Genomic DNA, 27,621 nt, shown 5'->3' on the forward strand with positions numbered 1-27,621 from the left:
TCATAGAGTATAAAGTAACAATAGAAAACATAAAAAGTAATACTGAGCAAGACTTGCATTATAAGTGAAAGTGAAAGGAACTGGCGTTTCTAGTCCCCAGGGAGGAGAGGGGAAATAGCAGTACAACGGGTGAGTAGTATAAACCAAGCACAGGAAGAAGGTTGCTGTTTATGGGCTTCCTAAGTGTACCTACATGAAGCTCAATGTAGTATGAGGAATGCAATAATACAGAAAGAAACGAGAAATCAATAGTTCTAAATATGTGTATAGCAGAAGAACTGCAGAATGCTTTTCTCCAGGGAAATTGTATTTCCTAGTTAGTAAATGGTACTTGGGGTCACCAGAAATTCAGCTTCCCAGATTAACAACATGATATGGTTTTCTTAGACCATGTTGTACAGTTGCCAGAAATGCCATCCTCTGAGTCTGCACTGTGAACTCAGCTATTTATTTAACCCAGCTTCTCTTATTTTGAAAAGACTATTCTCCTTGCCGAACATACTTGAGACAAGCTCGATTATAACTGTTTATTTTCTAAAACAATAAGAACAAATGACAGAAGGAAAGACCAGATCTGCTGTTTCCACTTTGTTCTTGAACAAAAATTCATTTAAACATGGAACATCTCTCAAGAACCTTCTGTTTTGTGCATTCATTTGTGCTGTACAAAGCAGGAGAAAAATGCTACATATTGTCATGGGTCAAATTTGATGCCCAGCCTTCACTTGCAGAATAAGAAACAGTCTTCTCTAGAGACTACTTTGAAGGGAGCTGAGTGTTCTTCAGAGGAGTGAAGTTTGATTTGTAATCCTGTCTTTAAGAAATGCCCATGCATCCTTTTTTTTATTATTATTTATAACTTGTATTTAAGAGTCAAGGGAAGAAAAACATTTTGCATGTTATTGCCAAATAATGTGCTACATGTAAATAGAACAACTGCTTGCTTTCAGTATCTAGGGTAGAGCATTTTGGAAAAACAGATCTGCTTCTGCAAATTGCTTAGGCATACTGAAGTCAAAGAGCATCCAAACATTGCTTTGTGAGTTGCCTTTACTGCAAATAGAGTTAATGTTTCATTATATATGGAAAAATGCTATCAAATTCCCCTCTGGGCCTCATGGGAAAAGTGAGCTAACAAGAACGTTAATTTTAACCCCCTTCTCAGATGCCAGGAAGGAGGAAAGAGCTCTTGAGGCTGCCATACCCTCAAGATACCCATCCCAAGATACCCTGTTGAGGTCAAGAACACTTTTTTTCTTCCCTTATCTGAGCTTTCTACCTCAGCCAAGAAGAAAGAAATTCAAATTAGTTGAGAGAAAATGGGAAACAAAAAATGCTCATGCCTCACATGAAACTGGGATATGTGTGGGGAAAGGCCTCTGTGATTGGGAGATAGATGGAAGCAGGATGACCGTGCCTGGATAGATGTGCTCTGGAGGCTGCAGGCAGTGCTCAGCTGGGACCAGAGTATGCAGAATTTCACGATGACCCAGACATTGTGGGCTTCTGCATATTGGGGTATTAAGGATTACATTCTTAAGTGGCTTATCTTTGAAGGCAGTAAGCATGGGCAAAGAGGACCTTGGAAACCTGCTCCCTGGTTCCTTTTTGTCCTGGAGCTGAGAATTAATCTTGGCTCTGCTGCCTTCCACATGGCTCAGACTGGAAGTGGGAAAGGATGCCCTGTACACGGCAAGGGGAAGAGGAAATCTCTGGCCACATGACTTTGTGCAGATGGTCTTAGGCTTCTCACATAATCCTATGTTTTTTTTTTTCTTTGGAGGGACCATACCTCTCCTTTGCCTGGGTGTAGGCTTGTGTAGGAGGCTCAGTGAGGGAATCTTCCTGATTTAATTATTCCTTACATGTTGTTTGCCTGTGTATGGGACAACTGAGCCCCTAATAATCAATCTTGCATGCTCTCAAATAGGAAAATGCTACATATGATCTAAGCTGCATGCTGAAATGGGGTTATTGGAAATGAATTTTATGGCTGAATAGGCATCATGTTGTCTCTTTGCTTTTTTGGGCTTTTGGTTATTTATTCACAATGTCATGCTGGGAAAATGTTTTATGTCTTTCCATTTAGCTCACTGACTCAGTCTTCTGCTTCTGGAAATGCTTATATGCAGATGAAAAAATATAGATTTTTCTGTGTAAACTGGTGGCTTACTTTTTGCTCATGTTAATTGAAAGGCTTATCTCTGTGGCATCTTTTTTAAAGAATGGGAAAGGAATTTCCTGAACTCCTATTATATGCATTAAGGTAAATTATTTTTGCTATTTTTTATCCATGTTGTCGTTGCTTAGGAACGGAAGTAATAAGATTAATTTTGAAGTCTTCTCCTTCCATTTGTACTTCCATCAAACTGTTAATTCCTTTTAGCTGTTATGTTCCATATAGTAATTTACTAAATATTTAAATGTCTTCCCTTATAGCCTTTTGCATGCATTTCATTTGTAAATCTTTCTTCTCACACATGGTCTGTGTTTTGGTAATAGAGGTCTATTGCAGGCATTCGTAATTACTAACATTCCTTACAAAGTTTACATGAGGAACTTTATTCAGGTGCTACAATTTTTAGGTGTTTCAGATTTAGAGGTATTTTGATTCTGTGAAGAAAATAAGATAGTCTCTCGATTGTAAGACTGTTGCATTTTTTTCCCTTGTTCAGAAAGGTTAGGTTTACATGGGATAATTATTGCTGTAGAGCATGTTTGATTACTGTTAAGATAAATGACTGAGAAATAATCCTTCGTAAGTAAAGCTGCTGGTTTTTTTTTTTTTTTTGCTTCCTTACTAGTAGTCTTCCCCTTCATTTCTAGGGATATTAGAAGTGGGAATATCATTGAATGATCTGGCTCTTCAAATATGAGTGTCATTTGTCTGTAACCCATCATGCTGCTACATTAATTTGTTTATACCTGTCATCTATCTTATGGCAGCTGAGAAGAAAAACCAGTAAATAGCTATTTTGCCTCCTCTTCCTATAACTTTCCGTATGTTAACATGCTTACTTTTGTTCACTTAGTGTTCAGGCTTGAAACAGCATGTTTCAGATTTCTCTTTAGTATAATTTGTTCACTTCATTTGGTAGGGGCAGTGCTTATCAGCAACATATGTCCTCTTTGTTTAAACTGAGTTTTCCTAAAAAATGTTGAGATGGTATACTGTGGTGTGTATCCTTGCAGAAGCTGATGCCCTCCATCTTTTACTGTACAGTGGAGATAATAGAAGCCTCTTGCCTGCTTAACTTGTGTGATTAAAATGGGACACATTGTGATGTTCTCAATTAGCATGATCGGCTCCCTGGGAGCCCTGGCTTTGGTGGTTTGCATTTTCCTCTCTAATGAGTAGAAAGAGTCTTTTGAGAATTGCTGAATAATTCAGACCATTAGGAACCTGTCAACTTAAACAATGCCCCCTCTGACCAGAAAAATGATTGTGAACAGTTGGACGCCCTGGCAGATGTTGAACTTGTTCTCATTGTTCACTCTGCTTTGGGCAAATAGCTTTGCAGCTACTTACAGGATTTGTGCATCACTCCTTTCAGGCAGTGTGTGTGGGTGTAATCAATACATGTTAGCCAGACTTCTAGGTTTTATACCACAGTATTTCTTTTAGTTAATTTAATGATATTGTGATAAGTTGCTTATGTTGCCATATACCACTTTTAGTAGGCTGGCTAGCCAGCTATAATGAGAAATCACAATCAAAGCTTAAAAAAAAAGAAAAAAGGGAGCAAACAAACACCATTTCCCCCCCCCCCCATTTGACTTCTTTAATATTCCTTCTGTTGTGTTAATTCCTTATTTTGCATTTTGTGCTTATCAACGAACAGAAGGATTAGAGTTATTGTCAAACAGAATTTGCTGTACTCTCATATAACCCTAGGATCTGCAGTTTCAGGGGAAACATTCATGTCTTGAAACTTCCTATAAAATCATATGCATATGCAGGACTACTTTAGTTAAAACTCATTATGCAACAAGATCTATTTTATATGCCCTTTGGGGCATGCTATTGAAGCAAATACTGATTTAACACAATTTTCTTAGAAACTTTGCCATAATTATCCTTCTGTAATGTTTATTTATGTCTGCAGATTTTTTAACTTGATTGATGAACAAGTGATCAGTATTATAATGAAAATTTATCTAATAAATTTAGTTAGAAGACAACCCCTTAAAGCTTCCTGCCCCCAGCAACTGTTTGCACTTCTCTCTTGAATGGGTGGTAGCAAATAGTCAAGCTTGCACAAGCAATTAGCTGATCTGTTGGATCAGTTAATGGAACAAGCTATGGTAGTAATGCAATGTGAAATAACGTCTGTGTTTTATAAATATTTATGTTGTAAGATCTCCTAGTATATTCTTGTGACAAATGACTCCACCTTCAAATATTTTTACATGTCTAATAGGCATAGGATTTTTTTAATGGCATGTGTGAAGTCTTCAGTTCCCATTTTTTTAACCGAATGCATTGTAAACCTTTCCACTCCTATTTTTATGGCATTTCAGTTGTTCATTAGATTTTTGTTCCTGCAAAGTTAACATTATTAAGTCGAGAGCATTTACACATCTACCTGCGGTTGTAAAAGAACTTCTGATTATAGCTTGGAAGATAGAGTTACCTAGTTAACTAAAACTTGTTTCTGTCCATTAGGTATTGAAAAAGGGTACTGCTGAAATAGGCTGCTTGTCAAAACAGATGCCTCAGTTCTGCTCTAGTGATACAGAAAGTAGCAAATATTGCTCAGAAGGGGTTCCCATCTTGATCTTGTGATTCAGTGTTTCTTGCTCACTTTGTTTTTCTTAGTTCTGAAGAAAAAAAGACTATTAAAAAGTGTGAGCCTCAGAGGCTGTGCAGGGCAAGCCTCTCTGTTGTGGTAGCTGCTACCACTTGTGAGCTGCCATCACCTGGGGCTCAGAGATTAACTCTTATGAGGGCCTCGGTGGTCCTGGACATTGCAACAGCAACCCTGGCAAAGCAACCCTCCATTTTGTTTTCGGAGCATGGCATTATATGGTGTGGGATGTCCCTTTGGTCCTTTGGGGTCAACTGTCCTGGCTGTGTCCCCTCCCATCCTCTTGCCCACCCCAGCCTACTTGCTTGTAGGGCAAAGTGAGAAATGGAGAAAACCTTGATGCTGTGCCAGCACTGTTCAGCAGCAGCAAAATCTCTGGTGTGCTGTCAACACTGTTTTGGTCACAAATCCAGAAGCACCGTAGGGGCTGCCATGGAGAAAATTAACTCCATCTCAGCAAGACCCAGAGCAAGAGTACTGATTGATGGTTCCTTCTTCTATTGTGCTTAGTCATCTAAATTGAGGAGATAGGTTTGCTGTGTAATTCACCTATCTCTCCTGATTTCCTGTTTTTCTGTAATGCTTCTGCCACATGCCCTGCCATCCCATGAGCATGCTTTCTCTTTCTTCATTTAATCATACTGAAATTAATAAGACACTAACCAGAATCACTTTGATTCCCCAACTATTCTCTGTTACTCACTTGAAAATAGATCATAACCACAAATAGTAAGCCCATGCCTACAGCAGTGGTAAAGAACCACACAGCGCAAAAATAAAGGAAAAGTTCATCTTCCTTTAGACATAAGGTATGGCATATTACATGCCTTCAGTGTCAGTGGGTTCTCCCTGTTTCAGACATCAGGAAAACCCATTTGAGAGGAGCATTGAGGTACATGTGGAGAGTGCCTGGACAGCAGCCCCTCTCTGCTGAGCTGGGCAAGAGCATGCTGGCTCCACAGAAAGGTGGGAGTGGGGAGCATCCCTTTGATCTCTTGCATTACAGCATTTCACAGGGAGAACTGCAGCCTCTGACAGGAAGATGGTAGCCATTTAGGGCATTGTAAGTCTCTGTGATAGCTGAGGATATAAAATTGTGCTCATCTGCATTATTTTTTGTTGCTTAACATCTGTTCTGACCTACAGCCAGAGCTGTTAGACTCACGTTGATGCTGTCATTCAGTAAGTGAAATGGCCTGCTGGGGTCTGTGAGCTTTGGTGAGAAGCTCACATAAGCTTCTATTTACTCGTTTCCCACATTCCTCTCAATCAGAGTTAAGCAACTGTTTTAACAATAACAGTGCATGAGCACTGGTTTGCAGAAAGGTGAGAAGTTCTCAGAAATTGAATTGACATCTTCTAGAGGAATTTCATGTGGTGTAAGGTTTCCCTTCACCATGGGCTGAATGAGAGACTGCTGTTTTCTTTTTTGCATTTCTCTTTCAAGGCTGAAGATACCAAGGATGGACCTTGAGTACAGCTCAATGAGAATATTTCTCTAGCAGATGTTGCATGGTTCAGATGTTTTAGTAATGAAATCATCAAGGCTTTGAATCTCATCTCTGATTATTATTTTGTTGACAATAACATGTAATTATTTTTTAACAGCTTAGCTACAGTTAGCACAGCTTCCCAGCTTTCTTGAGAGCTCCATTAGAGGTTTTTGATTTGAGAAACACAATTTCTACTTCAAACTTCCTTAATTCCTACCCAAACTCTGTTTTGGAGAACATAAGTGCATGTTTTGGATTTCACAGGAAGTCTTCTTACACCTCTGCCAGTCTGTGGTTAAGCCATGATTGGCAAGATACCAAAATCTCTTCATCCATGACCATCCAGTGCCTGTTTGTTGAGTATTGGCAGAGGGACCTTTGTGGACCAGGGATTTTCACACAGCTCAGCTGTATGAATGTCAGGTGAGCCAGGCAGGAGAGGGCAAAAGGCAAAGTGGTGAACTGGCATTTCAGAAGCAGACTTGAGTGTATCTAAGAAAAGATATTTTATAGGGGTGGCATATGTTATAAAAGTGGGCTGAGTTTAGGGAAGGAGGTGTATTGTCTTAGCATGAATGCTGTGAATATGTGCATTTTCTGAGTTTTCCTTAATGAATTTCCATTGCTTAGAAAACAAAACAGTGGTGACAATGGGATGTCTTAGCACTTTCAAAGTAAAATTTAAGTGGTTTTGTAGTGTAAAAGTAGTGTAGAACATAGGTTAAAATAGCTGTCTTTATTTTTGATCATTCATTCATCTCCATCTATAAAAATAAGTTCTTGGCTTTAAAACATTTTGTAGAGCATATGTTTAACATACAACCTTCATAACACCTTTTTAATCTAGAATGTTTATATAGCCAACCTGCTATCCAAGGCACAACTTTTAATTCCATTACAGACTTCACTGTACAAACTACAGTTTGTTTTTACTGCAAAACAGAGATGTTAAGAGCCATTAAGCTAGCAGAGACATGCATTAACACAAGCTATGGAGCTTCCTGTTTCTGTATTGAAATACCCTTTAATTTCCTGTGTGACCTAGCAGCTTCCTATAAAATGAGGATAATGGCACCCTTCTCTTTTCCTGCCATGTTGTGATGATACATTTGTGGAAGATTGTGAAGCACGTAAATACTTTGCATAGTAAGAAGAGATTAATGTCATGTGTTCAGCATGGAGTTTGCCCACTCCTTGTTGATTTTCAGAGGATATTTCATTACTAGATTGTCCCAAATAGATAATGGCAAGGCAGTGGGTAGAAAAAGGGTACAAAGTGGATGTGGAGACTTAGTTTTGCTAGTGTAATAAACAAGGACCATCCTGCTGCAACCAACAAGCTAGACTCTACCAAAGCCCTTTTCAGCCTCTCCTGCCTGTCCCCCAAGGAGCTCCTCAGGGATCAAGGCAGGAGGAAGCCTTGTGGTCAGGGCGAGGGCAGTCGCAGCAGCCCTGAGTTGGAAGGATGTTAAAGCTCCATTAAGTCAAGCCAGAAGAGTATGCCTTCAGCGTGTAATGCCAGTGAGTGTGCTAAAAGGTACTTTAGGGGTGGAAGCAAGAATAAAAAACCTGGGGGGTATCAACTAGAGTCCTGAGACCAAGCTAAATGCGAAAAGTGGGAATGGCTGATAAGTGGGAGACACAGTAAATACACAGGTAGGTTAGATATAATGTAGTAAATAGCTGAATGACCTCTAGGATTAGAGCGATAAAATGTAGTGAACTTGGAGGAGAAAGTACAGGGTTGAGTGCTTTGCACTAATAGCAAAAATGCCTGTTGACATTTGGGAGTCACCCTCTGAAAATGAAAGCGGAAGGGAATCAACAGCTTTATTACCCGTTGCTGGAAGATTGTCAAGTACTAATGTGATTCGGCTGGGTCCTAGGTTATGTCAGTCCAGGTATTTTCATTGACTTAGGGAAGAATTACTGTTATTGAGCAGAATGCTGGAGAGGCATCTTTGGGAATAGTATTTATGCTTCTGAACATTCACCTTTAAGAAAGATAAGTTCGACAAAACAGGTGATGAAAGGCTTCTGGGCTGGCTGGAGGCTAATCTTATCTAAGGAGTCATTCGAACATGCTTTGTTTAATCAAGTAAGAGGTGGATTCATGAAAGAAGTACAGTACTTTTGTGTGAGAAGGGGGATGGAACCAGAGAAACCTCGTGGTTAGCTGTCATTGCTTCCACATTAGTCCCAGGGCTTGGATGTGGCCTGTTAGTGAAATAGTTGGACCACAGCAATGCTAAGTGAAGAGAATATAGCTGTACTGGGAACAGGAAAAAGAAAATAGTCTGCTTTTCACAGAGAGCAAAGTTGTTACCAGAACAAGCAGATGTGAAGCCCCCAGATGGGTATTAAGTTGTAGAATTAAGAATATGGGCATAAGTCATGTACTGCTTTTTTAAGAGGTGAAATAGGATTTTATTCCAAATTACTCCAAAGCTGCTGGGTTCTGGAGTTCACTGTGTAATGAGACAGGATAGCAGACACAGTGAAACAGAGGTCCACCTTTAGGTGTCAATTCCTGTGTTGCTATGCAAATTGTTATTTCATTTTTTGTGGACATAAATATTGATTTGGGGCTTTTGTGGGTTACCAGTGATTTCTGTTGTAGTGTTCATGTGTTTATTTTCAATTCAATACATCATCTGCAGCGTAACTTGGCTGTATTTCCATGCTTGGCACTTGCATGTGACCCTGTGATTTTATTAGAATATTTGAATAAATGCCTTGTTTTTTGGCTGAGTTTGCTCACCAACTGTTGCTGCAATCAATGAAGTGTTCAGCTTTTCTGATAATAAAGCAATTGTTCATGTGCTTAACTACAGATTTAACAGCCTAGCTCGGTATATTGGAACTTGGGGATGTCATTTGCATCCAAAGAGACCTGTTTTATCTGAGGTCAGTTATTAAATCCCAAGTGATTGTCTCCATAGGACAGTATAAAAAGTCTGACGAAAGCAGTGAGGAAGAGAGAGCCTGAGTTTGTGGTTGTATACATGATGCTGTTGTGCATTTGTTAGACGTGACTGAGAGCCGCTCTTGAGAGCTGGTTTTCATGACTACAGCATTCCCGCTGTGGTTTGGCAAGTTGTGTTTTTGCCAGGGCGTCTCACGCGGATGTTAGGAATACCTACTCCCTCCTAGCAAGTTAAAAAAAAGGTAAAAAGAAAAACCTCAGAAAACCAAAAAAAAAAAAACCAAAAACAAGATACCCTGGAGCTATCTTCAGGCAAGCAAACCCCTGTCAATTCAGCAGCCCTCTGAGCAGCTTTCCTGTGGAAGCAGCCTGGAGGCTGAGGAATGCGGGGTCAGACAAGAGCCCAGTCACAGCGTATTCTCCGGCGGCTGTCCAGCATCGTGGCAGGCTGGCCCGCATAATCGTTTCAGGCGGCCCGTGGAAAACCACCCTCTGGTTAAGTCTGCATCATGCTGTTCCACCAATGGAAAAAATTGAACGGGAGGAGGGTGTGTAGCCTGCAGACAAAAATACATCCAGCCTCGCGCAAGATCTGTTTTTAGTTCCTAACGGCTGAGCATTTTGAAGTGTTAGGCACAGTTTCCTGGCGTGTCCAGAGCAGGGAGAGTCCCTGTGCCTGCGTGTCTGTGTCGCCATGGCAGAGCTGGGGCAGCTAGGAGGTTGAAGCCAGTGCCCTGGGGAAGGTAAGTGAAAGCGGCAAGAGGGACTGGAGCCAGTGAGGGAGATGCTGGGGGAGAGCATTCAGTTGTCTGCTTGCCTGCTGCCGGACAGACCTGGAAAACTGCAAGAAAAGTAAGGAAAGACTTGGGAAGCCTCTGAAAGCAAAGGGCAGAGCAGGCTACGGCAGCACCGGGTCTTGTAGCCTTCGCGCTGCCCCTGCTATAGCTGGCTGTGCCCGAGATGAATGGTTTTCCTCTAGAAAACAGTTCTCGGTGGTCATCTGTCAAACTCAATTGCCTGAATTGCTAAATAAACCACCACTAGGATCATTTTACAGCTCTGCTATGACAGGGCTGGATTTCTTTTAAGGCAAATTATGAGAAAGTATATTTGAGAGTGCTACAGTTTCTGCAACATTAAAGTGACTCTCTAATACAGTGTGATTAATAATCGTTGTGAATCTTTTTTATTATGCTGTCTATTCTCCTGAATACTCCAAGTAACCTGCAGTAAATAGACAGTGTATCCAAGCAAGGGTTATATGTTTGTGAAGAGTTAAGAGGACAAGTTTCAGTCAGCACTACAACCACCACTGAACTGGGGTGGTAAGGAAAACTGGAGCTCCTGCATCTGGCAGAGGTAGATGGCACAGGTTTTGATCTTTCTACATTGATTTTTGATATTATGTAGATTTTTAATATGTAACTGTACAAAAAAACTGTTAAAAATATATGTTTTGTGGCACAGGAAAAGTAAAAAAGAGAGAAATGCCCCAGAAATGGAGAAGTGCCTTCCACTACCGCATCCCCCAATTTTTTTTTAAGCATGGGGTGATTAATTGCTTGTACAATGCAACCAAAGTTTGCTACTTTGTTTATGCTTGTTGCTGATGTGGTCACAGAGTTAATTTTGTATGCTGATGTATTACTTCTGGAAATGGTGCGTTTCTTTCCCTTTTGGGTGGACGATTCAATAACACTATACAATGTATGGCAAATTACTAGTTAGAGGCAATAGATGGATTGTATTTTTTTCATGATCACCTTCAGCAGGAAAGAGATATCCATATGTCATGGAAGAGAGGACTCTGAATAGTGCAGTCGGTAGCTGTGAAGCTACAAAGCAAGTGTTTCAGTGGGGAAGCCTAATCCTCAGAGTACTTTTTTATTCTTCTGATGTGTGAGTAATGCGCTGGTACTGCAGGGGTATAGAAAAGGAAGCCCAGAGCTGTGTGACTGCTATAGGGCTCTTGGCATGCAAAAATCAAGATCTGTTTCTAATTTTCCAAAGGACCGTGTCTCAGGTTTATCTCTGGTGTCTAACTCCCAGATCCTCTGTCCTCTTCAGGAAGTCCCGGGGCCAAAGGTGGGAAAGCATTTACTTTGGAACTGACACTCTCAAGTGTTTATGAATGTGTAAACTGAGAAATAGAAAAGACTATGCCAAATGCAGCATGGGTTCCCCTCCCACTTGTGGAGTGGGCTATGTAAGAGGTGGCAGGCAGGGAGTCCCACAGCCATCCCAGGCCCTGTCCCACAGCCTGAAGCACACTCTCTTGCAGTTGCTACTGCAAATTTTTCTCTGGTGCCAAGGGTTCAGAGTTGGTCCAATAGACCTGGGAGGGTTTACACCATAAAGGATCTTTTGGGGCAGAATGGGCTAATGTTCCTGCCTGGAATTGCTCTGCTGCCTTCACTTCTGCTCTACCTGGGATTGCTTGTCTACAGGGATGCTCAGGGTATGGTGTTGTGAGCTGTGTCCTAGTCCAGAAATAACATTTCTTTTACCCTCTTCAAAGCTGATGTTTTGTAATCTACAGTTTTGGGTGGATACAGGTCAGAGAATATCCCCATAGCTGCCTGCTGACTATGACTATTTGATGACATGAGTTGATTGCTACTGAAACAGACAAGAGGAGGGCAGATGTTCCTGGTGGGGATTGGGAATTCCAGTTTGACAGGAACATCAGAGTCTCACCTCCAGCTGTTACCATGAATAAGGAGGTCTAAGGCAGCGATCTCTTCAGGGTTATGTCTAAGCTCAGGCAGGAAGTCTGCAGGTCTGAGCTTGGTCTCTGAAATGTTGTTACTCACTGGCCCAGGGCAGGCAGCGAGGCTGGAGCCAAAGATCCCTTGCTTGGAGCATCTTGGCTCCTTTCAGGTGCACCATCCTCTCTCCCCCAGGCCTTGAAATCCTTTGAAAGCACCATATTAATCTACATCGGGACCTGCCAGTATGCTTACAACCAGAGTAAAGACCTTTCAAATCACTGGGCTCATTTCCCCTTCGAGGGCAGGAAGTAGACCCTTTGACATATCAACTCTTTAACTACTGCAGCTACTGCATTAAGCCAAGATGTTAGCTGGCATTCCTGGTTGTTGTTTTTTGTTTTTTTCTTTTTTTTTTTCTTTTTCCTAAGCTAAATGGCTTTTATTTAAATGGATGTGCACTTTAGCCATTGTGTATAATTTCAATAACATTTACAGATGGTGAAATTTGTTTCTCCTGCCAAAGAAAAAGTCCCTAGAGATTTAGATTGTATAAGCACTAGTGTAATATGATAAGGATCTCTAGGCTTGACTCAATCTTCCATATTGCCCTAACTTGAAAACTATAGAACATAATTTAATTAAGCTGCCAATGTTTTGGACCCAGAAGAATAGGCTGAGTAAAAGAAGGAGTCATGTCCCAGGTAAGGAATGTGTAATTCTGATGCAGTATATATGTGATGCAGTGTAGACCTGTTTGGATTAATGTATTTAAAGAAAAGAATCCTGGTAAAGAAGAGTGTCCCTTTCTTGCTTAAACTGTGAAATTAGAAGTCTATATGCCATGTAGGTATGATTCACAGCATAAAAGAAGTTTCTGGGGTCATAATGACTCCTGATTTTTAATAAGAAAACTATTTGTTTTGATTTGATCTGTGAGCTACCAAGCAGTTCTTAATGCAGGAGTCTGTAGCTTTAAAAAGGCTAATGAGTGAGTGAGGAATTCTGGCTTCAAATTGGATTTTTAAGACAAAACAGTCCTATTTTTTTTTTAAGAAAGGCATACTTGTGGTGTTTTGGTTATTCATTCTTTGAATGCAGTGGTATATAATGCAAAGTATCCTGCCAAGAATACCATGGTATAATTATTATGGTATATTTTTGTAATAGGAATGCGATTGAGATTGCAGGAATAAGAAATCTGCTTCTGATTTGTGGAAGCATGTGACCAAAATGCGTAGTTCTAAAAAATACAGTAAATTGTTTCCAGTAAGAAATTCTACATTTAATCCAGACACAATGTTGTACTAACCTGCCTCCCTCATTAATTTCACATATCCATCCGTACGTGCAGGAAGGGGAGGACAGGTTCGCATTCTAGCATTCTGTATTACTTTTGCATTAAAACCCCAAGTAGATTAAAACTTAATTAAACTTCAAACCTGTAATTCTGTATCCCTGTAAGAATTCACAAAGTGCACTGATTGCTTGCAAAGCTTACGAACATGTTAGTACGTGAAAGATAGTTATATACAATTTCTAGGACTTTACATAAGCCATGGACAGTGTTTTAACAACTAAGTGAAAGAGAATGTAAAAAGAAAGAAAAAAAAAGTACGAGTTGCTCTGTCAATTAAAAATACCCAAGCCAAACCAAAAACAGAAAAGGCTTTTCCTGATGTAAAAAGCCAGTAATGTAGTTGCTGTACATGACAGCATGCAACATTTCTAACTGGATCTGCCATTAAAAGAAAACAAGTTGGTCATTTCATATAAATGAGGGGGCTTTCTGTTTCCTTTTTTTATTGCTCTGAAATGCTTTCAGATTCTCCATTATCCCAGTTCCACTGATCCTGATGACAGTCTCCTGCTCTGCACTTATGAACCACGCACTCAGAGCAGCCACCTGTGTAAAGACTCTGGTGAAGCCTCCCCTCCCCACCATGTGCAGCCTGGAGATGGCCATTGTAGTCTGACTCTGCAGTTGGGTGTCCTTACCTGCCCATGTGGAAATAGGATTTTCAAATACAACAGAAAGCATGCAAGACTGTGCTCTTGCTTCATTACTAGAGAGCAGTTGATGGGATATACTCTGCCCTTTGCATGTAAAGGCTCTTTGCACAAGTATTTATATCACCACCGAATGAGTTGAAGTTCTGCCTTACTTTGCCAGATATTTATACCAATATGGATAGCTGAAAAGGGACTGTGTCCAGAAGCAGGTGCCTTCTTTAAAGGTACTGCACTGATGCATGTAACAATCCTCCTGTTGATGAAGATGTGGTGACACATGGTGGCTGTGTAAGCTACAAGTATGAATAAAACACTTGGTTAGCTTATTTCTTTCTTGACTAATTTCCTCAAGGAAATTCCTTCTTAAAAAGTTTAAACTGTATCCTGGTGTGTCACTGTAAAGAACTGAAAAGATGTAGGCTTTTACTTTTTAGTGGTGAGATGGGTAGCTCTAGCTCCTACCTATTTTTAGCTCTTGATCCAGCACTTCTTTTAAAAGCCTTTTTATTGTTAAAAACATTTAATTTAAGCCCTTATGATGTGCATGAAGAGTTCCTGTTCCTGGTATTGCTGAAGACTCATGAGTTTCTGCATTTCTTAATGAGTCCTCACTCTGGTGCTTATTTTATGGCGTGATGTTATCCTCATTTAGACCTGTTGTTTGGGTTTTTTTGCCATTGTTTTTGCTGGTTTTGCACTGATGCCCTGTTTAGTGAAGGTAGGATCAACTTCCCTGTACTTCATCAGCAGATTTTTGGGAAAGCTTCCGCAGGTATTGAATGGTTTGCAGATCACTTTTTATACAGCTGCCAGTGAAGATTCATTGTCAGCAGCCATCCAGAGGAATAAAGGCATCAAAATACATCAGAGAGATAGCTTTGGTGGATGTGTTTGTGTGCCTCATGGGGGTAACTTCTTGATCCAGGCTAAAGCCTAACTTTGCTAGGGGTGAAATTAGTTGAGCTCTTTCAACATCCTGGGTGGTGAAATAGTCAGTTCCAGTCAGGGAAACCTGCTGAACCTCCCTAGGAAGATGCTACCGCAGTCTCTTGCCTTTTTGTAACTGGTATATAGCTACTGCCCAGTGCTGACTGTGGTTGCGGAGCATTCAGTCTACTTATGGCTCTGTGCTCGCCTCCCATCAGTCTGGAGCTTGCCATTTTCTGACCTGTAGTTTTAGGGTCTCAGCCTGGCTAGTGTGACTGTACAGGAAGCAGATGGCTGGCAGTAGCAAAATCATTTTGGTCTGTGTTCCCACTGTAGCAGATGAGACCAACACAGGAGCCTGTCTCCCTTGACTCAGATCTCCCGCTAATTCATAATGTAATAATTCCTTGTTGTATCTTATAAGCAAACCTAGTACTGGGATGTTGTTGTTATAGTTCAGTTTTGCTTGCAGTATGGTTAGCAAGTCAAGGTTTCTAAACCTGTCTTTTGAGAGATTAAGACTGAGGAGGAATGCACCCATGCAATTGTAGAGCACTACTTGTACGTGCACTCACCTTCATCTTAAGAAAGGCATTTACCCCTCTGGCATTTATAAAGCAGTCTAGGTGCGGTGGTAGTAATCGTAGAATAGTTAGGCTTGGAAAGGACCTGATCAGGCGCTTCTCCAGAACAGCTCGAATGTTTGTATTTTGGAGCCCAAAATGTCTAAGGGAACTTAATGTGGAGAAGCCCAAAGGTGGGGAAATACGTTTTTAGCTCTGGGGTTATGATTTGCGCTAATTATTGGGTGTGGTGGGGAAACATACTAATCACCCCAGATTAGTATGTTTGCATAGCTGGGTTTTTTGAATGTGTTAAGATGAACCAGGGTGAAGATTAAAAACTTCTTTTTTAGGGAATGTGGTATAATTGAAAGCAAATAAACTCTTAATAGTCGTCTTCAGGCACAGTGAGCTGCTTTCTAAATATGCTGATTATAACTGAAGAAAATATTCATAGAAACTGGTTTTACTCACAAGAAGTATTCATCCCTCTGTGTAAGAAGAGAGAAAAGCACATTTTCGTCTGCGGTGGTAGGTTGCTGTGGGAAATATAGGGGAAGCTGAACTCTGTTCCCTGCACTGTAACTTCCAGTGCTTCCACAGTTCAAATAGTGTAAAATGTGTGACTGGAGCAAGCACAGCCAGAGCTTGTCCACATTTGCCTGCCTGCCCCAGTGTCCCTCTGCCTTTGGGCACCAGCTGATTCACTCTGCTCTCTCCCCCTACACCATCCCCTTTATAATCTGCAGAAAGAAAATTGCTTCACACAAGTGTGAGGCAAGAGAAAGGCACCACAGCTGATTTTCAGGTTGATGGTCTTTGTGCAGCCTTGCAGATGCCCCGATTGGTTATTGCAGTGTGCACGAATGTTTAGCCTACCGTAGCTTTCTGGACAGCCAGGATGCTGAGAGAAATTCCTTGGGGCTATTTCTATGGGATTTATTGACTGTTCTGTTGTACTGCTGACTGATTCCTTCACAGACTGAGGCGCTATTTTGTAGACATTGTACCCCGAGATAAATTTATTCGTTCACCCATTATGTGACCTGTGTATTGGATCAGACATGTACAATAGAGCCTGGTAGCAGCGGTTCGAGCCTTGATGAATTGAATGTCTATCTTCTGAGGTTCATGACAGCAGCTTGCTCGCTACCCACTCTCTTAAAAGGATTACCTTGCCATTGAACAATCGCTATGGAGACCAGATGGTCTTTTTGCCTGTTTCTTTAGACAAATTGGGTTCAGTGTTCCCTTATGAATAGATATAAACCCTTCAAAGCCCCTTGTTGAATGTACTTTCTGCTCCCAGATGAAGAATTCTGAATGTAAACTCATTGCTCATTTGTGGTCTGTGCCTGTTGGATCGAGGAAGGCAGTTCTGCTGGGGGGTTCACAATTTGTTCAGTGGCTTGGAGTGTAGGAAGTTTGTGTGTTGTCTTATGTTTACCTTCAATCTTTTGTTTAATCCATGTTTCATCTGACATTTTTAAAACTGTTTACATAAATGTGTGCACTTAACAGCATAGGCAAATCAAATCCATGAGGCAAGAGTGTCTTAAACATGAATGTTCCAAATTGTTAGAATAAGATAAAAGATAATTTTTTCTAGGCATTTTGAGACTGTTTTTAGCTCTAGCTTGCAGTCTTTACCTTTGTTTTTGGTAAGGTTAGCAAAATACCTAGGTTAACCAGTGAATTCTTTTAAATATCTTCAAGGTTCTTATACAGTAAATAACCACAAAGCAAGTAAAAAAACCCAAAACTCTACACATTCAAATCAAGAGGGTATTCAGTTAAAAATTATGAACAGCAGCCACTGAATTTATGCAGAGAAGAATATTTTTTTGGGTAGTATATTAAGAATGGTTTCTAGCTAAAAATGTGTATTCTAGAACTGAGCCTGCAATCTTGTACATTGTCTTTTCTACTGAGTGTTTCAGTCTCTAAACTGCTGGTGTGTTCTGTGAGATTCAGCTTCTGTCCTTTTGATTTGAGTTGTGGCTTTTGTGTGCCAACTGAAGAGACAGTATGTTCAGATGGTCAGGAAGAACTTAGGTCTTGTTACGTTTGTGTGTGTGCAGCGCTTGGTGCTGTCTTTTTCTTGTTTTACTGGCAGATTAACTTAAAAACCAGAACAAACCTGAAGAGGGAGGTTGCTGGGTAGTTGATGGAGTGAATTGCACAGTGGCCTTTCATGGCAGGGGTCATAGTGGAATCCAGGTTTGGGGAAGGATAAACGGGTGCTGTGGGACATTGCTCTGACCAGTTTAGTCCACATTGTAAAGATCACTGAACAGTTCTGCCATCTGTAATTCGTCTTTCAAAAAGAAAACTGGAGGGGGCTCAAAGTTTGCCTTAATTTGTTGTTGAGGGGGGACAAGGACAGAATTAGAAAAAAACCACCCAGTGACTTAATCCTGTTAATTCAATGTCAGTTATTAAAGTCCGTGTATAAAAATGTATTAAAAAGTCCGTGTATAAAAAAGTCCAGGAATCCCTGGAACAGACCTCTCTTCTCTGTTTTTAACTTCAGTCTGTGCGTTGTTTTTTTTTTTGTAATTGTTTTGCTTATAGCTGGAGTAAAGTGTAAGTTCTATTTGAATGAAAAACCTTCTTTGTCTTTTTGGTGTTTTCTAGGAAGGCTGCGTGCAACTCCATCCGGATTTTGGCAAGTGTAATGGCTGGCCACAAAGACAATGCAGAGCATGTTAGCTGCTAACTGTGCCCGTGTTTAAGGGTGATTCTACAGGTTTGCTCTTCATTCTGTACTATGCTTTTCATCTAAAAGTGCTAAGGGATAGACGTAGGAATGTTAAAATATATACAGACTCTAGGAGATAAGATTATGCTTTTGCAGCGGCTTATTTTGACAAAATTTTAATGAGGCTATAAGTATATTCTCCTAAGAGTGATAGTCTGAGATCCGACATGCAAAGAAGCGTAGTGCCAATGGAAAACCACTTTGATGTTGTTTCTGTAAATTACAAAACAGTGGAGATTCACTCCAAATAACAAAACAGATCAATCTCTTTTACTTTGGGGTACACTTCATGTAGGTTCAAAATCTTCAGTCATCTCACGGGAGCAATTTGACTGCTCCAGTGTGTGCTATTCTCTGTGAATTTAGTAAAAAGCTGAAAAGCATTTTACTAACTGAACTACCAAACTGTGCCATGCTGAACAAACATAATGCTGTTTTGTGCTGTAATAGAAGATGAGGCTATTCAATAACCGAGTTATTTTTTATTTGGATTTTCTTTTTCCTTTATCCTGTATTGACTCCACTTAAACACAAAGTTGGGGTTTGCTGAACAGTTCACTGAGGCAACACTTGGTTGCAAAGAAACCAGCCAAGCTGAAACTGCAGTGGGCTTGTCTCCTGACAGAAGGGATTTCTTTGAAAGTACAGTTCACTTTATGTTTAAGTTATGATTATCTTGCTGTCTCCCTTTCATTATGCCATTGTTCTGGGGAGCCAGAGATTTTGTAAGTTATAAGAAAAGGACGTTGCCAAGGGTGTGGGTGGAGAAAGGTGTTGACATGATTTCAATGGAGTTAGATTCCAGCTTTATAACAGAGGGGCAATGAACCACACAGAGAATAGGCTTTCCTAGCTTGCCCCTAAAAGAAATTCAGTTATGAATTTAATGTTGTAAATGGCTATTTAATGGCTTTTTTTTTTTGAAACAATTGTTTCATATTATTTTTAAAGAGGCACTTTTCCTGTGTAGATGGTAAAAATGGTCTGTTACTTTCTGCTGTCTAATAGCCATTGTTTCTAATGAAGCTCTACTTAATTTAGGGGAAAATGGGGAATTCAGAAAGCCAATACAGTCTTCAGGGATCGAAAAATCATGCTGCTGCTACAGCCAGTGCCAAGCAGAAGCCTTGTTCTCTGAAAATTCGCAGCATTCATGCTAAAGATGAAAAGTCTTGCTCTATGCATGGATGGGGACATACCAATAGTGGCTCAAACTACAAATCAAGGTCCCTTGCCAGAAGCTGCCTTTCACACTTCAAGAGTAGTCAGCCTTATTCATCTAGACTTGGTGACACTGTGGTGAAGGTCTCTAAAAGCAATGCCTACGCCAAACACAGGACAAATACCTCGGGGGACTACTGCCAAGGAAGTAGCGCAGTGTTTTTGCCAGAGAACGGTTTCCACTATATTGGCCTTCAAGCTGGAAACAATCACACTGCCTCTCGAGAATGCAATGGACACATTTTAAATTGTTATGGAAAGAATGAGAGTCTTGCATCAACCTTCCCATCAGAGGACAGGAGAAGTCCGAAAGTTCTCATTAAAACATTGGGGAAGCTGGATGGTTGCTTGAGGGTCGAGTTCCACAATAGCAGCAACAGCAAGGTACCGACTGAGGAGTCCAGTGGACCAGTCCAGTTGCTGAGGTATTCACCTGCATTGGAATCTAAGCCAAATAACCTGCTTGATGTTAGGAGGAACTCCAGTGCAGACTGTTCTTCAAGCCATCGTCTGTCGCCTACCGATTCAAGGCTTCGATCTAGTAAAGGAAGCTCCCTCAGTTCCGAGTCTTCATGGTATGACTCTCTCTGGGGAAATGCTGGGGATATCAATGAGCTGGATGGTCCATACTTGACCAGGAGCACTCCAGATACAAGGATTCATGCCAGTTTCCCAGCAAGCGACAACAAGAAGTCCTTCAACCAAAGTTCATCTCTTTCCTCACTCCGAGATCTCTATAAGGATACAAATTTGGAAAGCACTCCTTCACCTGGGATCAGGCTGTCTGACGAGTACGTTGACACTCATGGAAGCCTAAGCAACCGTGTTTCATTTGCCTCAGACATTGATGTTCCCTCCAGGGTAGAGCAGGGAAGTCCTGCACATTACTCCTCCTACACGCTCCCGTGCAGAAAGTCCAAGCCCCTCAGTGAGGATGCATCCAAGAAGGATACATTAAAAAACCGTATGCGACGCATCAGTGACTGGACGGGAAGCCTCTCGAGGAAGAAGAGGAAGCTGCAGGTATGTAGGAAACCCCAGCTTAAGTGCCTGAAAGTTGGTTTGTAGATTTCTCTTACAAATGTAGCGATTGCATCATGTTTGTCTTTCTCACAGGATAATTACTTGCTAATCTGATTTAGTAATTTGTGGAATTCTGAGAAGCATTGCATCCCTGGAGCTGTCTGAAATACAATAGCAAAAAAAGATAAATGTTTGTATGTGCAAATTTTCCCTTCCTCTTTTGTCAGTTTCTTAGTTAACTCCAGTCTCTGCAGCCTAATCTCTCAGTGAATTAGCTTTTGAAATAATTTTTGAAATCATTGCATCACTTAAAAAGTAACTTGGAGTTTTTAAGCCTTCTCTTTTTTTCACCTGTGCCATGAATCAGCATATGTTTATGAAGAGTGTGGAAAGAGCAGTAGAAGGAGGACGTTATAAATGTCTTTGAAAGTATTCTCTGTTCGTATTATTTGCTTTACCATTCACTTTGGTTTCATTGCTGGTCCATCTCTAGCAAGGCAAGCAGCTGTAGAGTATGGACCAGGGCTGCTGATTCTGCCTCCACCTCCACTAAGGCATTACATGGTGCTTAGTTCACCAGATGGGAAATCTTGAGTTGCCATCTGGCTCGCTGGGAGATGGTGGTGTGAAGAAAGAGATGGGAGGAGGACAAGATGGAGGGAAAGGATGTTTCCTTAGAAGAATTTAAGGCTAATCCCATTAACAGGAATTTAAGATGCCTGTGGTTAGTAATGAAATTCTCATCTCTAGCTGTAGGTCCCAGAATTGGCTCTTTAAATGCCAGACTGTGCCTTCACTTCTGCCTCTGAGTTCACAAGCTGAAATGGAGGGCACAGACTGGTTTTTGTTTTGGTTTGCATCTTTTTGTATTTATTTTTTTAATCTTCCCTAGTGTCTCTTATACAGGAAGAGTCACTGTGCTTCCCTAAATGAAGGATCTGCTCCTTTTCAGAAACATTGGAGTGCTGACCACTTCAGAAGTGAGCAGTGAAGGCAACACCTTCTTCTGTAACTTAGGCAGCAGCTATGCAGTAGATCATAACACGTTTTATGTGGCATGTAAAGCAAATATTGTCTCCCATGTTGGAAATTCAGACAGCTATCGTGCTTAGCAGGCACCTGTCATTGCGATGTAAACCACTGACAGACCTTTAGGCTCAGAAGTAAGGTCGGCATAAGGTTTGACAGTGTAAATCCTAGGTGCAGGCTACAGAACTGGGAAAATGAAAATGAAAGCTGTTTATTTGGATCACTTCTTTTGTGAGTTGGTGCTCATGTACTTTATCAGATGCTGTCTCTTCACCTTTTTACTCTGCTGTGAAAGAGAAGGTGAGGTGAGGCAGAAAAACTGGAATCAGTGAAAAGCCTCAGCACCTAGAGCTGGGATTCTTCACTGGTTTCAACATCTGTAGCTGTTCTGGATTTTACAGCCAGGCTTTACATACGATCTCTGCATCGCAGACCTTTGCCATGTATTGCTCTAGTTATGACATTTTCAGAATGGTATTTATGGTGCACGATTCATAGCTGTTTTGAATTCGCTATGCAGTGAGCTGACTTCAGACACAGCAAGGGAATTTGGCTGGTGGGATTGCATCAAGCTTGAATCTGATTCTGGAAGAAGGAAATAAGCCCTAGCTCAAAAATGGTGATTTCTTAGGAAAAGGCATAGGGTATAGTACTTGATTTTTATTAGACAAATACCCAGTGACAGGAGGGATAAGAGGGGTGCTGAATGCTTTATGATTTTGCCTTCCTCGTGAGGCTTGGTCAGTTCCTTTCTGCCTTGCACACTTTGAATAACCTGCCATCTCTTCTGGGGGTTGCTGTGTTGTAGTTTGGTAACGATTAAACTCTCACTGGGTCCTTTGGCTTAAAAATGCAGAAGTACCGTGTGTGGGTATGATGTGTCAGAGGGTTAAATCGCTGTTTGTGAGGCTGTTAATCACAGTGATTGTAGCCTTCGTGTTTTGCTCTGAACGATGTGTCCCTTCCTCAGCACATTACTAATAACTGACTGTGAGTCACTTGGACTGAATGTAGGTGAAAGCTGGAATATTTCCCTATAAGTAGGCCTAAGCACCAGTGCTGACTGGGTGGAATAGGTACCTCCAGCTGACCCAGTGGAAACAAGCTGGCCAAGCCTCCTGCTTCATGGGGCATAGGACCAGGAGGCACAGTCTTGGGATATTGAGGCCGGTGCCCTGCTGCTAGAAAGGCAGTAGAGTTTAATCTCCTTTGTGAGCAAATTGCAATTTAAAATCAAGTGAGCTTTTCCCCATCTTGAAGTCTGTTTCCAGATCCTCTTACTCCAATACTTGCTAATTTGTAGAGTAAATGTAGTCCTCGCCATTTTGTTCTGATGCCAGCATTGTCTGCTACATTATTCTTCCCTATTATTTAATCTGTTATGATTTGGTTAAAGGGAGAAATGGTTTATTTTCTCAGGCCACATTTGAGGGGTTATGCAGACTCTTTTTTGTCTGCTGTCTAAAGATAGGAAGTCTGTTTCCTTTTTAATTCTGGCACCCTTCCTCTGCACCTGTTTTAAATCATCCATAAACAGATTTGGATATGGGATATTTCAGAGGAGCCCATGGCGGTACCCTGTCTAGTGACTTGGATGTTTCCTTATGTCTGACTTGATCTGATACTTGATCTGATACATCCTGGAATTTAGTTTGCCTTTCTAATAATGATCTCATCTTAAGACTTGCAGCCATTCTGTGCCATGACCCAGCTTTTGTGGCTTGAGAGTGTCCTAATGTGCTCCCTGGCACTCGGCTGCACAGTATGTCCTCACTTGTTTTAATTGTTGCTGAAATGGCATTAGGTAGATGGTATATCAGGATACATTCTGTGTGAGCAGCAAGGTATATATGATGCATGCGCAACCTGTGGAGAGAATTTAGGCAGGCTTGTTGCACAGTCAGCCATGGCTAAGGTGGTGATGTAAGGTCAGTGTGCAGCTGTATAACATGGAGAAATTGCTATCTATAATGAAAATCCAGCCACCAGATACTGCTGCTGCAGGTAGATTAAATAGTAAATAGCCTCTTTATGAGAATAATTTCTGACATTTCCTGACTTCGTAAGCCAGAGCCCTGAAGTGTGTTGTAAAGAGAATTAAAAGTACTTTGAGACAACCTCTTTCTTTGGCTTGAAAATTAGTTTTAGATTCTACTTTGAGCTTGGGCCCTAATGAATTTAGCAGGCTTCATTGCTTCCTGTATTGTTCTTCACAGTTTATTATAACATGCATCACTTTGTCTAATTGATATTTTAGCCACTCTTTCTTTTGCATAATCTACAACTATTCCAGGGTGTATCTCAGACATTGAGAGGTCTGCTTGAGTGCAGCTGAGCAGAAACAGTGGTAGTTTTCTTTCACTGCTAGGTGCAACAGAGAGTAAACAAGTGGTGAGTTGGCCAGCAGGGAAACCACCACCACCACCACCAGCAGTAATTTGGGTCAGACCTTTTCAGTGGTGAACAGATACTGCTATAGTGACACCCTCACTGAGGACCAGCAGAGACTGCGTGACTCTGCCAGTTCTATTCTTTAAAGAAAAAAACAAAATACAAGTGATGTTGTCATGGTGAACTGCACATATTAATTTTGGTTCCTGTGTTTACTCTGCTCTGGTACTTCCTCATTTCTACCCTTTCTGTGTGCATGGAAAAAAAATAGGATGTGGTTAGTGGTTGTTCATGGACAGGTTGTATCCCACCCTTTTCATTAATGCTTGTTGTTTCAGTAGTGGCCCTTCACAGCAGACACCATCTCATGTTGTTTTTCTCACTAGTGCTTTGGGACTGAAAGAAACATGTATTTTTCATAAACTGTATGTTAGTCTTCTAAAGGACACTGTCAGTTCCTGGAGAATAATCAAACAATTAAAATAGAGGATTTTGGCACACATGTACAGTGACAGTAATTAAAAAGAGGGTGAAGAAAGCTTCCAGTTTCCCACTGAACTGCAGATGGCCGATCTGCAGTTGTACGATCCATATTGTACAGTTGCTTTGTGGGCATAAACACATTGCACGTGTGATTATTCCCTGATTATTCCCTTCCTTCTATTTCTCTCCCTTTACCACATAGAAAGCAAACCTGCTGATGTTCAGGGAGTTACTCTCCCTAGGGAGATGTTTAGGGAGTTCTCTTTGATTAACAGTCTGCAATAAGATTTGAGGAAGGTGCTCCATTACCCAGAAGAATTGAATTGTTGACACCAGACACAGTGATCTGAAAAGCCGGATTTGAACTTCAGTGTACTGTAAGAGAATGTGGGTTTCTGTTCAAGTTGGCTTTTGTGAGGCCATGACCAGCAGCATCCTGCTGTTTAAGAAGTGGCTGGCTGGTGACACTTGGGAGGGTGTGTGATGCCACTGTTGCTCTTGGCTACATTCTGGAGGTCCTGATGCTATCAAAACACGGCACAGCTTTTCCACTGAAATCTTGAAGAGCACTGGGTGGGAAGCAAAGGAACAAAAAGTAGTTGCTTTCAAAGCTGCTGATGAGAGCAGCTCAGAGGAGACCAAGGTTTATTTACTTCATTCATGTGCAGAAGTCTATGAGCAAATAAATGCTTTTAGAGAGGCAGTCTAAACTTGAAAGTATAATACTTTTATTATTACTGAGGCTAATAGCTTTGCTTTTTGAGTTGTTCATAGCAGTCTCTTCCCTCACACTTCTACTGCAAAAGGCATCTTTTTTTTTTTTGTGTTCTCAAATCGTAGTTGCTTTTAAAAAGCATCAGCAATGCTTCAGTTGGAAAGACAATAAATGGTTTTGTATGATGGGTGATGTGATTCTCAACAGTGAAGTTCGACCAAGGGGTCTAACCAAGGATGAAAATCCCTGTCCATTACTGGACCTTGGGAGAGTTGGGACCCTTCAGCACATTACTGGGAAAGGCTTAAGAAAGAAAAGGACTAATATGCCAACAACGTCCCATGTTAATAAGCAATTGCAAGAAATGGGCCTACCATGGGTATTTCAAATAACATTAGCCAGCCTCTCAATACAGGGGATGAAGTTGCACAGTGCAATTAGGAGAAAGGCCTGTCAGTGCTTGATGAAATAGTCAGGCTTCTGGGGGTTTCCAAGAAGTAAGAAAATGCACACCTCTGCAGTCTGGAGACCGGGTTTGTGCCAGTCAGCAAGCACATCTTTTGGTTTTTTTAATCACAAGTTAGATTTTTGTCAATTGGTCAGTACTGTCAGCTTAAAATAGTCTCAACTTTTGACCCTTTTTGTGTTGGCTAAGCAAAGTTTATATGGCAAATAGAAAGTGAAGGTAAAATCAGCCTAGCTCTGCTGAAGCTAAATATAGGTGTCACCAAAGTATTGAAAACCCTGCAATAATAAAGAAACTTGTTGTGACACTGTTTCTGCTTATATTCAAACAGGCATGTAAGTAGTGGTTGTTGGGTTTCAGCTGGATGATGTGGTTGTCTCCTGCAGTCCCTCAGGTTTCAGCCAGAGGAAGCCCCAGCAGTTAGTAGTGAATTTGGATATTACTTGCAGGGGTCTGACTTACCAAAGCTCAGAGACTTAGTGGTTAAGGTTTAACAGGGTCCTTTTGAGAAAACTGTAAGTGGTGGCACTGACAGTGTCAATGACTGCTGAGGGAAAATCTATGATGTAATGACGAAAAGAGGTGGCCCTTGATGAAGGATCTGGCTGTGGCTAAACTTGAAGCAAATTTAAATACAAATATGCGTGTCTTTTCATCATAGCTCTGGTGACTGATCGCCGACAAATTCCTTTTTCCTTTGCACAGGAGCCAAAGTGTAAAGATGGGAGTGAATACTTTGACAGCAGAATGGACAACTTCACTACAGACATGTTGGCACCGTCACAGCTCTCTGCTTTGCTGTGGACACCCGGCTCCAGCCATGTCCTGTCCCAGAGAAGCGAGTCCACCAACGCAGTCAGCAGTGATGCTCTGAGGCAGAACATTTATGAAAACTTCATGCGGGAGCTGGAGCTGAGCAGGACGAACCTAGAGAACACTGAGACTTCTTCAGAAACAGAGGACTCCAGTGGCGAGTCCCTCAGCTCCTTGGAACAGCTGGATTTGTTGTATGAGAAAGAGCAAGGAGTGGTGCGCAAGGCAGGGTGGCTGTTCTTTAAGCCCCTGGTGACCCTGCAGAAGGAGAAGAAGCTGGAGCTGGTCACACGGCGGAAGTGGAAGCAGTACTGGGTCACACTCAAAGGTAAACCATCATGTTGCTCGTTAGGCTTTGCAGTGGCAGTTGTTTCCATTGTGTCTCGGCAACTTTTCATGTGTGCTGGTTCCTGTGACCAGGTTAAGTGGGATCAGAAGTTCATGCCTAACTTTACATGGTCTACACATATGCTTAAAGTGGAGCATGTGCCTAAGAAGCCCGCTTAATCGAGGTAGTGCTCATGTCTTTGGGATTGTATGTGCAGGCTTGAGGTTCATACCATAGCAAGAGTGTTGTTTTGTTTGACTTCCCAGTTTCTAGAATTGGGGGTTTAGAAGATCCTTTTGGATGGAGGAGATCCAAGACCAAATTGAACCAAAACTGAGAAAAATACAGAAGCCACACCACTGTCTCAAGGGGATTCAAAATTTAATGATCAGGACAAGTCCTGGGTGCTCAATTCCCAGTCACAGGCACACAGTTCCCTGGGCTTTGCTATGACGTTTACTTAAAGTTGGGTTAAGTTAATGTGAAAAATTTCAATTCATGTGCAGTACTTCATGTGGCAACATAGTGAAGAGGTGAACTCCCATGACAGAGCATTTACACTGAAAAGTGTGCAGTTCAGGGCAGAGGAAGCTGAAGTAGGAGCAGGGGAAATCCTGAGGTGCCTGAGGCTTAGCTGCCATGAACAGCATGAATGCCATGGCTTGCCATTCTCCCTCCTTTCCCTGATGACCTTTCACTTTATCCTGCAGTGCCAATCCCTTCTGGCTTTCAGCATGCCTATCTTCCCATTTTCCCTGGCTGCTCCTGCTGTGAAACAGCTCTTTAGGAGGAATCTGCTTAAAAGGGGCTGCTGCTAATGGGGCTGTGGTGCGGTTGCTGCTCTCACAGTGTGTATGCATGGCTCAGGGTAATTGAGCAGGTAGGTGTGCACAAGAAGTGCATGGGTGTCAGGCGGTGTGAGATGAAAAATAACATTTATTGTGGGGAGGAAG

The 27,621-nt window shown here is 41.4% G+C and overlaps 1 protein-coding gene across 6 annotated transcripts in view; it reads left to right on the top strand.

Annotated features, from left to right (window-relative positions):
• Nucleotides 1-27,621, top strand: part of TIAM2 (TIAM Rac1 associated GEF 2) — a 165,477-nt gene that overhangs the window by 60,208 nt on the left and 77,648 nt on the right. For all 6 annotated transcript variants that reach the window (XM_062640870.1, XM_062640865.1, XM_062640864.1 and 3 more), the window contains 3 exons: nt 18,076-18,187; nt 19,241-20,443; nt 26,233-26,668. In XM_062640870.1, coding sequence (XP_062496854.1) covers nt 19,247-20,443; nt 26,233-26,668 — 1,633 coding nt within the window. In that variant the 5' untranslated portion in view covers nt 18,076-18,187; nt 19,241-19,246. The remainder of the gene's footprint in view (nt 1-18,075; nt 18,188-19,240; nt 20,444-26,232; nt 26,669-27,621) is intronic.

Source organism: Pezoporus occidentalis, unplaced genomic scaffold (genome assembly GCF_034315485.1).
Source record: "Pezoporus occidentalis ecotype Australia unplaced genomic scaffold, CSIRO_AGI_Poc_V1 ctg67, whole genome shotgun sequence".
Lineage (NCBI taxonomy): Eukaryota > Metazoa > Chordata > Aves > Psittaciformes > Psittacidae > Pezoporus > Pezoporus occidentalis.